Here is a 12,216-nt window from a genome sequence, read left to right as displayed (position 1 = left end):
TAAGGTGAACATGTAGCCAGTCACTAATTCTGCCTTCAGTGCATATGCCTGGTCTTTTTCTCCTGCTGATTTTTTCTGTCTCCTAGCTATTTGTTCCTTAGATCTTGGCTGCTGGAAGGCAAAATGTTAGGGAAAGGTTTTCCTGTTCAGGGAGGAATACAGAAATGTTCAGCACAGGTCAAACATTCATATAGTGTACCTCCCAGATATTTACAAGCCCTTAGAAGGTATTAAAAATAATACTCGTTAATGGTAATTTCTTGAAGCTAGATAAGTTTAGTGAGTAACAAATGGTACTTTGTTGGCATTGAAGGGACCCTGATCAATTTCTAAGTGTTTGCATTCATGCGTGGAAGCTTGTTATGTATTAAAGAACTCTTGAAGTAAATGAACAGCTGCTTTATGCTAATTGCTTTTTTAGCAAAAAAAAACCATGTTTGCTGAAGTTGGCAAAAAGTAAAGCTGAGTGAGACAACTAACACGGTCTCGTTGACTAATTTCCCAAAGTTTTAACAGGTAAAGCCATGCAGAGTATCACAAGGAGAGCAGTCTTATGGTCCAAAGTATGTATGTTGCATCTGATAGGCAGTCTCCAGTTTTCACTTTGGAATCTCTTTTGATAGAATTTGCTATTCTGCAAATACTTACAGAGACATGAAAATGTGTCTATCTTTTATTTTGGCCATTGTGGGGGAGGGGTGGCATGTTTATGTTACTGCAATACTGATATACTACAGATGACTGTCATTGTGGTCGTGCCAGCAAACAAAATATTGGCATACATGCCTTAAACTTCTCTTCTGTGCTAACAAAAACTTTGGGTATTTCTTTTTCCTCTTTCTTCTGAAGGAAGAAGTGACGTATTTACAGCTTGTCCAGTGGGACAAGTTAGGCATGTTTCCCGGTTGAGGGATGTGAATACTTAGTGTTATGTAGAAAAGGTAATTAAAGAGTAGTTTGTAATGTGGTCTTTCTTTTTCAGATTCTTTCTCAAGTTATTGCAGTTATCTGAAGTTTTTTTTTTTCCCTGGAGAGTAGATCTGTTAGTAAAAAAAACTTTAAGTCAAGTTTTTTGTCAGTTCCTCTTCCTCCCTTAGCCCCCAGCCAGTAGCATTAAAGTATTTTCTGAAGGAGGAAAAAAAAGCTCAATGACAAGGAAGGTATTTGATTTCTTCACCCATTTGGAGGAAAAAAAAAAAAAAGAAAAAAAAAAAAAAGTTGCTGGTTTTTTTTAAATTTTTGTTCATTTATAACAGTGGGCAGTTCTTAACACCCTGAGTTTGATTTACAATTTTGAAGATTCATAATCCTTATCACTCTGCCACATGATTTCTTTTTTTTCCCTTAGTTGATTATAGAAGCATGGCATCCCTAGTTTTCTAATGTTCATATAGTGTCTGTTAATGAATTTCTGAGCTGGTCTTTGTTGTTAAAAAAAAAAAAAAAAAAAAAAAAAAGATAAGTAGATACAGCATGTTTTAATTCATGCATTCTAGTTGATAAAGATGAGGATGCTCCTGCTGCTACTAATTCTGTATTTCTTGAGTGTGCTTTAAGCAGTTTCCCACAGAATATTTGTGCATCTCATCTGAATTTATTTTTGTGTATGTTTCCAGATATACTACAGTCATTTGGTCTTAAAATTTCTATTTACTCAGCACTTGTAGTGTTCTGAGCTTCTGGAGCATGTCTGAGCAAACAGGGGATCCTGGTTTACTTGAATTAATTTCCAGCCACAGAATATTGTCTAGTATTCTTTAGATTTGCTGAAACATGTGGATGTTTGTGTCTTAGGCTTTTACCTACTCTCCTTAGCAGATGAGTTTCATTCCTTTTCACATCCGTCCTTTCTTCATCTCTCTTCTCATAAAGTCATGAAAATTGACAGAAGAAGCAGAAGTTTTTAAAAGTTGAGTCATCTAATGTGTTAAGTAACATCTCCAAGCTCAAATGTGAACCTGAAATCCCCCATGCAGATGTAAGTCATACTGGGTGATAGGTTAATCAGAGTGAAAAGTGACTTTACAGTGCCCCTTGTTTTCTAGAGTAATTGGTTTCTTAGAACTCTTAAGTTTAAACAAGAAGAGGAATTATATTGCTGAGAAGAGAGGAGTAAAGTCTTAAAGAATTTTGTTGCATTTTTCTCGCGGGAAGATCCTTACCACAACAAGCAATATGTTCTGTCAAGCTTATGAGTTCAAATTAAAAGATACTTCTGCCATCATTTTGTGCCTTTGGCATGAGAGAGAAAAAAAAAATAGCTTCATTAAATCAGCACTTAATTCATGATTGAGCCTAATTACTTTCTTTGCCACATCTTAGTCTGGAATTCATCTTCGTGAAAATAATCTTCAGTTTTTGTTAGGACCATTCCTCAAAAAAACTCAAAATATTTTCTGATGGAGATGAGTGGATAAGTGCTTCTGTGGAACCATACAGGTGATATCACCACATATCTGTAATACATTTATACAGTAGAGGCTCTTGCAGAAAATTGTGCATTATACTTCTTATGCTAGTAAAATAGCAGTATCGTAGTAACAGTAGGGTAAGCTAATTCTGGCTATGAGCATGGAGCAGTTGTTCTGGTATAATACTCTGGGGTTCCTACTTCAGAATATTTAATAAAATACTGTATTTAGACCAGCTTTAATCCTTCTTTTCAGCTGATAATTTTGCCCAAGTGGAGAGAAAATGAGCACCTCCTCTTTTCCAATGTATCTGGCATCTCTATTGTAGCAAAAGCTTTTGTATGTGCTGAACAAAGCAATTGTCTGTCTCTTAATTGGGACTTCATATGGGTTTTGGGATCTGTAGAGGCTCAGTGGCAGGTGGTGGCTGTTGCGGGTATCCTTCCAGTGAAAGATGAATTTCTTATCCTCACCATTCTCATCTCACAACGTGATCCTTACCCTGTTTGAATTTTGCCTTATATGTTACCAGTGTTCTCAGTGTGTTGGGACTTAGGTAAATTGAGAACTTATTGGTGCAGTATAGTACAGATGATTGTTTTACAAAGAATTAATGCGGACACTTATTTACTAGTTGATTCCACTGAATCTCCAACCTGTTACCTTCTTTAGCAGTCAGCATGTTTGATGGCAGGGAAAGATGGGTATGTGAAGCACAGCAAAAACACAGGCCCTGATTAAGGCACTAGCCTTTCTTCTGCTTATTAAAACTACTAATCTTATGCCTTGGTGTCTTTACCCTAGACTCGGCCATTTTTCCCCCCGCAATCTCAATAGGAATGTGGCATAGTAGCCAAGCTATAGCTGCAAGAATATCCTACCTTTGTGCTCTTCTGCTGCATCAAATGCAGTTTCTTCAATTTGTTTTTAAATCCTTTCATGAGTCAGTGCTACCTTTGTCATCTCTCAGTATATACACTGCATTTGGTTTGCTGGTAAAGCAACTTGATTGTTGCTGTTTCCTGAAGCATTTTTTTATCAGTGCTCTGAATTTTTCTTTAAAAAATGTGTACATGCAATGAATTTAGCACTAGAGAAACAGTTCCAGAGACAGTATTTTTTGAGGCACAGAGAAAATGTATTAATGCTTTGCCTTATATTGTGACACTACACATCTGCAAAACTACTGGCTGGCTGTTTCAAGTTCCTTCTCTTCCTGGTTTAAAATTCAGAATTGAACTTTAAAATCAAAATGGAGTAAAATAGTTCACCTGGAAGAGACCTACAGTGGTAGTCTCTTGCAACTGTCTGACCACTTCAGGGCTAACCAGAAGTTAAAGCATATTAATGAGGGCATTATTGTATAGAATCACAGAATGTCTTAGGTTGGAAGGGACTTTAAAGACCACTGAGTTCCAACTCCCTTCCATGGGCAGGGCTGCCATTCATCAGATCAGACTGCCCAAGGCCCCATCCAGCTTGACCTTAAATGCCTCCAAGGATGGAATATCCACAGCTTTTCTGGGCAGTCTGTTCCAGTACCACGCCACCCTCTTGAGTAAAGAATTTCCCTTAGCATCTAATCTAAATTTCCCCTCTTTTAGTTATAAACCATTCCCCCTTGTCCTGTCACTATCTGCCCTTGAAAAAGTTGATCCTTTCCTGTTTGTAAGCTCCCTTCAAGCAATGGAAAGCTGCAATGAGATCTCCCCAGATACTTCTCCAAGCTGAACAAGCCTAACTCCCTCAGCCTTTCTTCATTGGAGAGGTGCTCCAGCCCTCTGATCATCTTCTCTTTCTAATGCCAGGGGTCCATGGCCTGGATGCAGTGCTCCAAGTTGGGCCTTACAAGAGTGGATTAGAGGGGAACAGTCAAACAGTCGCCTCCTACTCTCTACTGACCACCTCGCCTTTTGATGCATCTCAGGCTATGGTTGGCATCTGGCACACATCTGGGAATTGCCCTGACCCAACTGCAGCATCTTATTCTGGGTCTTGTTGAATCTCATTAGGTTCTTGTGGGCCCACTTTTCAAGTTCTTGTTGAATCACAGCACAGCTCATGTTAGAAGGGACCTTAAAGAGATTGAAACATCTGTCAGTATTCAAGAGGGTTGGTACATAAGCCACCATTCTAGGAAGCCTGTTCCAGTGTTAAACCATCTGTACAGTAAAGGAATGTTTCCCAATGCCCAGTTTGAATCTCTCTTGGAACAGTTTTGTACCACCCTTTCATTTTCTATCATTGGTTCTCTGGAGTGGAGCTCAGCACCTTCCTCTGTTTCCCCTCCTCAGGGAGCTGCAGAAAGCAATAAGGTCATCTCTCAGCCAGCCTCTTCTTGTCCAGACCACACAGCCCAAGTCCTTAACCTCTCTTTACAGGACATGTCTTACAACTTTTGTTGCCTCCCTCTAGGCACATTTATTGTGGACCCCAGAACTTCATGCAGTATTTGAGGTGAGGATGTACCAATGCTATATCTACCAGGAGAGTCACCTCTTTTCACCAGCTAGCTGAGCTGGGTGTGATGCAGCCCAAAATATGGCTTGTCCTCTTGGCTGCCAGGGTGCAGTGCTGGCTCATGCTGAACTGCTGTCACTGGTGCCCCAAGGTCCCTTTCTGCTGAGCTGCTCCCAGCCACTCATCTCCCAGCCTCTGCTTGTGTCTGACATTACTCCATCCCAGCTGCAGCAGCTCAAGTTTTCCTCTGTTGAATGAATGTCCTGCTGTTGCTGATTGTCCAGTACTCCAGTATATCCAAATCCCTCTGCGAGGCCTCTCGTCCCTCCAAGGAGTCTGCAACACCTCCCACTTTAATGTCATTAGTGAACTTACTAAGGGTACATTCCACTCCAGCATCCGTTTCAAACGATAAAAATGTGAAAAATCTTTTTTTCCTTTTTGTTGAAAATATTAGAAGAATGGAAGCATATGGAAAGCCACAATGGAACACCAGTTTATTTTAGAAAACGCGCTCCCTTAAAATCTTTGTGCTTTGTAAACTACTGGTGAAAATCTAGATAGGACATACGCTGTGTTTTCAGAATAACAGATAACTGGTTTATCTCAGTGTTGTTGGAGCAACAATGACATACTTCTTTCTGATGAGAATTACTGCAGGTGTGAGGGAGTAACCAGAATTCATCATAGCAGTTTATAATACCATAAATAAAAAAAGGTAATTGTTTGGTGGTGTGCAGTTAGAGTCAAACTGAAGTTTACACTTCAGATCAGAATATTGTGTCAGCCAGTGTGTGCAAGCCTTGTAGACCATACGTATATTGTTGGCATAGTGGCAAGTCAAGGAAATTAGCAGTCTTTAAAGTCCAGCTGTTTTTTTGCTATTTCTGGCTCCTTTCCTTAGAAGAATGTCAGTTTTGGCAGTATAATGAACAACATAACTGTTGTGTTAGGGTATTTTTTTTTCTGTTAACTCCTCATTTTCTCTGTAGCCCTGAAGTGAAGCAGCATCAAGCATTTTGTTAGAAGCAAACCTTCATAGAAATGCTTTTTTAAAAAATCACAATGCTTTTCATTGCAAATGTATTTTTTTTACAATGAAGTGTTTTTTTTCCTGCTGTGTTGCCTGCTCAAAAGATCTTTTGTATTACTCCTTTGGACATTTGGCAAACTGCTGATGGGAGCTTCTGCCTGCCAAGGGTTTCTGGCATGCTCCAGATGTGATAGGCAGGGTAATTTGAACATAGCTGAGAGAGAGCTGGGGAGTACTAAATACAGCATTAGTAATGTACTTGATGTTACTGAGTATGTGTTTCTATTAATTATATGATTAATGTCACTTCACAGCGCTGTGGAATGGAGTGAATATTGTTCTTGTATTATAGATAATGAAGGGGAACTCGAGCTATTTGTTGGACAGTACATTATCACTTGGTAGGAAATCAGATAAGCGGGAAGTTGAAATTTGTGACCTCTCTATGCCCACTAGAGAGTGCTGTTTCCAGTTAAATACTTCAGCCCTTCTTTTTCAGTAATAGGATGCATCCCTGGGACTTCTGGAGGGGGAAAGCAGGACAAAACAACTGGGGCATTAAGATTAGAGCTATTTATTACATCTGAGTTGGCAAGAAGCAAGGGAGGAGCACACCCATTCTGCCATTGCTGGTTACCTGGAGAGGTTGTGAGACCGTGTTGTGCTGTGACTTCCTTCTTAACTTCTTAAGCTCGTAGTCTTTGAACAATATGCTTCATTTTCTGAAACTGCTATTGTTTAGCAGAAATAATGGTTGTGATGAGTCTTTTTTAGAAATAGCATCTTGCAGCATGTAATCAAGAGCCTTATTTCTTCTCTCCAGAGTGAGTCTGTGGACAAATCTCTAAAGTTATCATTATGTTCTGTGGTGAAAAAAGTGTGGTGAAGAGAACACTGAGAGTAACTAATATCCAAATAGAAAGTTGGATGTATCCTTTCCCTAGTTTTTTTTTTGTGGACTGTATTACCCGGTTCTGTATCTCTTCATAAGGAGTTTTTAAAGAAGTGCTGAGGCCTTTATTAGCATTATGGAAAAAATGCAAAACCTGAAAGGGAAAGATTAGAAAATGTCTTTGAAGGAGGCTAACAAACGTCTGCTTTCACACATAAGTGCTACAGTTTTCTTCTGGTATCTGATTTTGTTCTTTCTAATACCGGCGTCTTTTTCTTTAGTCACCTTTCCGCACCTTGCAGGTTCTGCTCCTTCATGGTCTAGTCTTATGGACAGCAGCAAACAGTGGGATTACTATGCACGGCGAGAGAAGGATAGGGAGCGGGACAGAGATCGATCTCGGGATCGAGATCGGGACCGGGACCGAGACAGAGATCGAGAACGTACCAGAGACAGGGAAAGGGACCGAGATCACAGCCCATCTTCAAGCGCATTCAACAGGTTAGTGCAACATCTCAAACGTGCTGCAGCTCTGTTTTGAGCCCTGAGTCCTTGCTACGTCATGTGCTTCAGCGTTAAAGTCCGATGTTCATCTGTATATTCCAAGAGATGGAGGGTGTGGCCTCTTCCCCTGCTCCTTTTACAGTTGGAAAATTCAATTTCTAAATTGAAAACAGAAATGGAAAAGCTACAGTATATGTCCAAGTTGTTTGTAGTGTTTTGATACAGAGTAAAGGTGGGATTTAAGAGGTGGTTGAGTCACCGTCCCTGGAAGTGTTCAGGAGGCGTCTGGACAAGGAGCTGTGAGATATGCTTTAGTAGCTTGTGGTAGCAGTGGTAGTGAGAAGACAGTTGGACTGGATGATCTTATAGGTCTTTTCCAACCTTGTGATTCTATGATTCCATGATTAAGCACTGTGTATGAGATATTCTGCTCTCTTTCACCTCAGTTGTTGTACAAAAACCTGCAGAAGTATTTAATGAATCTTAGTTGCCATCTCAGTGCCACGAGCAATACAGAACAACATTTGTCCTTAATTAATGGTGCTGTGAGCTGCAGAGATGGGTACTTCAGTCATTCGCACTGGCTGGATACCAATCTGTCCAACCAACCTTTTTAAAACTTACTTAAAGGCCAACAACAATTTTTTTTCTTTTTCTTTTGTTTTAATTTCTTTTCAGATGGGTAATTATTATTCTTCAGGCTTTCAAACCTAATTGCTTTAAAAAAAAAAAAAAAAGGTGCAGTTATTCTGCGCTTGATGCGCACAGGCAGAAAGCATTTAGTGCTGAACCTTCTGTGACTCCATAGAGTCACGTCGGCTTGCCAGATTTATCCTTATTTTTTTGTTCAATATTTGCTAAATATTTTGGGGTGGACGTCTACACTGCTTTTCTCAGTTTTTATTGTTAAATATCGATTTGCAGAAAAATATACATGAGCTATTAAGCTGATTGTTTTTGCTAATGATTTTATGCTGGGGGAAATGAGAACACCCAGAGTCCACACAAACGACTTCAACTGAGAGACAGGATTTTTTTTTTTGCATGATGTTTGTTAGCTAAAGGCCGAAACTAGATGCAGGAAAGCAGCTTTTCCATGTGTACAGATGCCAAGATTATTGCAGTGATGTCCTCTCCTGTGCGCATGTGCTGCATTGCAGGGTCAGTTTCTAAGAACTCAGCCCAATCTAAACATCTGTTTCTCAGACAGCTTGATTGAAGGCCAGAAAGGAGCCTGGTCATTCAAGGGTGCTTGAAATGAACCTTAATAGCTTCCAGGCCCAGAGAAATCTCTGTGCTGCTGCCAGAGTTATCTGCAAAGGAGGGGGAAGAGCAGGCCTCAACTTTTTTTTTATGTGACTAAATTATCCACCATCTGCAGCAAAGCTGTTGCCACATGGCTGTGTTAAGAAAATGGGAGGCCTTTAGCTCATATGAGTTGGTTTGGGAATCACAGAGAAGGTGGAAGTGATTTAATAAAGACTGAACATGCAGGCATAATATTTCTGTATGTGGTGTTTATACATAAATACATATTTTAAGAAGGTTTATTTCAATTTTGTGCATTCAAAACATTGACCTCTGAGAAAGAGAATGTGAACTATTCTGGAGACAACACAGATGCATTGCTTTTATTTGAATTCTCTTTGTTTAAACTTAAGCAATAGTATGGCGAGATTTGGGATAAGGATTATCTTTACCTTTTTACTGCTCAGAAATTACTCTTTTTTATGTTTTTGGCAGTTCTTTTCTCAATTTAAAACATATATATATATATTTCTTAGAATTGTAAGAAAATTGGATATATATTTTTTTTACTTTATTAGTATAATCAAAATGTGCTTTATGAATAAACCCTCGCTTGTGTTTTAGTCCTTCTTTGCCCTGCTGTCCTCAGGTGAAATTGTGCATTTTTACAGCCTATCCCTTGAAAAAATGCAGTGGTTTTTTGGACAGCTAGGGTTTTAATTCTGTTCTGATAGTTTGCAACAATTAGGTGCTTCTGAAATGTACAGATCTGTATCTGATTGGTACCTTACCTGTCTCGTGGCTGTTCCTTAATAATTTAAAGAAAAGCACCTATATTTCTGAGGTCATGGGAGCCAATAATCCAGCATAGCAGAGCGTGTTTGGCCGGAACCAGCTTTACAGGAAAGGACTTGGTGTCCAGGTGGATTGAGCAGGACTGAACAGTCTGTGTGATAAAGGTCAAAACGCAGTGAGCTGAATTCCTTAATGAGATCTTTTAAAAAAAAAAAAAAAAAAAAAAAAAAAAAAAAAAAAAAAGGAAGATATTGCCACCTGTGTCGCTGTCACAGAAGTAATTATTGGACAATGCCAAGAGTGTGCCAACTGTGTGACTGTGCAGGTGACCAAGCACAGACATAGGCTACCCAGAGTCTGCAGAGTCTCCTCTTGGAGGACGTGGGCATCCACCTGCTCCAGATGTCTCTGCTTGAGCAGGGGTGGGCCCAGATGGACCCAGAGGTTCCTGTCCACCTCAGCCATCCTATGATCTGCAGCAGATTTGATCTGCTTACTCTGAGATGTGTGGTTGTGAGAGCATTATGTTAATGTAGTCGTTAATCAGTGCAGCTGTATTACTTAGTCATAACTCATAACTTTGAGCCCCTTGCAAATAGCTGTAGTTTTCTTAATTTCAGTGTATGAATATTTGTAATGTTTCTTAGAATAACAGGAGTTTCTGAGTTTTGTTTGATGCTTCTCTCTACGCTACCCTAAATTGCTGATTTTTTTTTTTTTTTTTTTTTAATTTGCTTCATGATACAGTCATATAAAATTTCATTGAAAGCTGTTGCTTCAGGCATCCGCCCCTTCTCTGAGGTTTTTATGCATGGCTGTAATGATCACTGATGTAATTCTCATTTGGGAAATGGTGTCTAGATCCAAGTTATGGCAGATAAAATTGTTTTGACTTGAATTCTCACTGCTGTAGTGCATGACAAAGCTCTCTCGAGGTGAGCCGTTCTCCTTGCATGAATTGTCTGATCTGCTGCTGTCAAGGCCGCTGGAAAAGACTTGCTTTTTTATGGTAAATGTTAGCAAGGAAACATGAAGGAAAGAATGTAACACTTGGCTATTGTCAGCTTAATAGTATCAAAATAAGCCTGGTTATGTTGTATCTTCCTGTAGGACTTGGTAAGTCCAGAGTATAAGGCAAAGAGCTTTAATAGCCTTTTAACATAGCGTGTGGGTTTGGTTTAGAAACACAGAAGCAACAAGAAGACACTTTGGGTCATTTTTCTCAAAAGTGTATTAAGATTTCTTATGTATATATACATACTGCTTAGTGCTACTGTCCTGAAAAGATCTTCTTTTCATCAGTGATGAAGAACGATACAGATACAGAGACTATGCAGAAAGAGGCTACGACCGCCATAGGACAAGCAGAGAGAAAGATGACCGACACAGAGAGAGGAGGCACAGAGAGAAAGAGGATACGAGACACAAATCATCTCGAAGGTTTGATTTTTTTTTTTCTTTTTTTTTTTTTAACAGGATACTAAAGACTTAACCAGCTTAAAAAAATATTTTTTTAAAAGAGCCCCAAACAAACTGGAGTTCTGTGGAAAGACTGTAAACATTTGGATGTACTACTTGGAGCAAGTCTGCTGTATCAAATATGGACAGACAAAAAACAGTGTTGGTGCAGGGTAACTTCATATTGATGCATGTGACTGTCTTAGATAGCGAATAGAAATTATAAATTTGGGGAAAAGAAATCTAAAATGATGGGTCAGAAAGAGGTAGAGTGAAGCTGACATTCATCAGCATTAACACATGAACGTAGTGAAATAACTCTTATTTTCACTCCATAGGAATTGTTCATCTTGATTCCTTTTGAATTAGAAATTCAGGCAAAGGGGATGAATAAGAAGTTAAACTTTAGGGTTACTAGTAGGGATGTGACATAGCTAGAATTACTACTATTAGAAAACGGGTTGCAAATCTAAAATTATTCAAACATTGCAGTAAAAAAAAATACAGGCTGTGTGAATGCACATGGCACTACTTGAACAATTCAGCTTGATTCTGATATCCAACTACTATGTGGGTCAGGACAGGAGAAGGCTCCAGTTTTCAAGTATGAATGCAAAGGCTGTAGTTTTCAGTACTCTAACGAAGGGGGGCCGAAGTGTCATGCAATTGCTTGAGGTGTATTTTCCCTCTTTTTATTCAGTAACAGCAGGCGCCGTCACGACAGTGAAGAAGGGGACAGCCACAGAAGGCACAAACACAAAAAATCCAAACGAAGCAAAGAAGGAAAAGAAGCCAGCAGTGAACCTGCTCCCGAGCAGGAAAACACTGAAGCTGCCCCCGTGGAATAGGCTTGTGTGATTTTTGCCTATTCGCATATATATTAGTGCCAGAAATAGATTACTATAAATCTTGTTATTTTTCTGGTTATTAAAATAATTTGTTCTTAATCTTGTTCTGTTAGTACAAAATCGAAAGTTACTTGGTTTTTGTTTTGGTTTTGGATGTTTTTTTTTCTCTTGGTTGTTTTGTTGGTTTTTTTTTCGTTTTTGTTTTTTTGGAAAATAAAAGAATAAATTTTTCAGATTAAGATTCCTGGGCTGACTTTCACTTTCAAGAAGCAGCGAGAAAACATCTTGCAACTAGAGAATGATGCTCTTTCAACATACGTAGGGATTTTAAACTCTTTGTATTTGATCGTCTCCTTTTTTCGTAAGCCGGTGGGGAAGGTCATTCTTCTGCTGGCTTTAGAAGCAGTGTGCACTCACTTTATTATACACCAACATCTGGAACAGTGTGAGTTCAGTATAACTTTTGGAGGTCACATTTGAAAAGATCATCCTTTACTGCAGGGACAAGAAGAAAATTGCAGACTCTTCAATAGCTTTATAGTGAGGCGTAATGAGGACAAGTGGGGA

The 12,216-nt window shown here is 39.2% G+C and overlaps 1 protein-coding gene across 7 annotated transcripts in view; it reads left to right on the top strand.

Annotated features, from left to right (window-relative positions):
• Positions 1–11,888, top strand: part of FIP1L1 (factor interacting with PAPOLA and CPSF1) — a 40,405-nt gene extending 28,517 nt beyond the window's left edge. For 4 of the 7 annotated variants that reach the window (XM_085223154.1, XM_085223152.1, XM_085223151.1 and 1 more), the window contains 3 exons: positions 7,078–7,297; positions 10,646–10,783; positions 11,502–11,888. In XM_085223154.1, coding sequence (XP_085079280.1) covers positions 7,078–7,297; positions 10,646–10,783; positions 11,502–11,659 — 516 coding nt within the window. In that variant the 3' untranslated portion in view covers positions 11,660–11,888. The remainder of the gene's footprint in view (positions 1–7,077; positions 7,298–10,645; positions 10,784–11,501) is intronic. The other 3 variants (XM_085223155.1, XM_085223153.1, XM_085223157.1) reach the window with 2 other exon arrangements.
• The last annotated feature ends 328 nt before the right edge of the window (positions 11,889–12,216 follow it).

The sequence above is a fragment of the Meleagris gallopavo genome, chromosome 4 (genome assembly GCF_905368555.1).
Source record: "Meleagris gallopavo chromosome 4, MGAL_WU_HG_1.1, whole genome shotgun sequence".
Taxonomy (NCBI): domain Eukaryota; kingdom Metazoa; phylum Chordata; class Aves; order Galliformes; family Phasianidae; genus Meleagris; species Meleagris gallopavo.
Note: the sequence above shows the minus strand (reverse complement) of the source record. Positions and strands in the feature narration are given on the sequence as shown.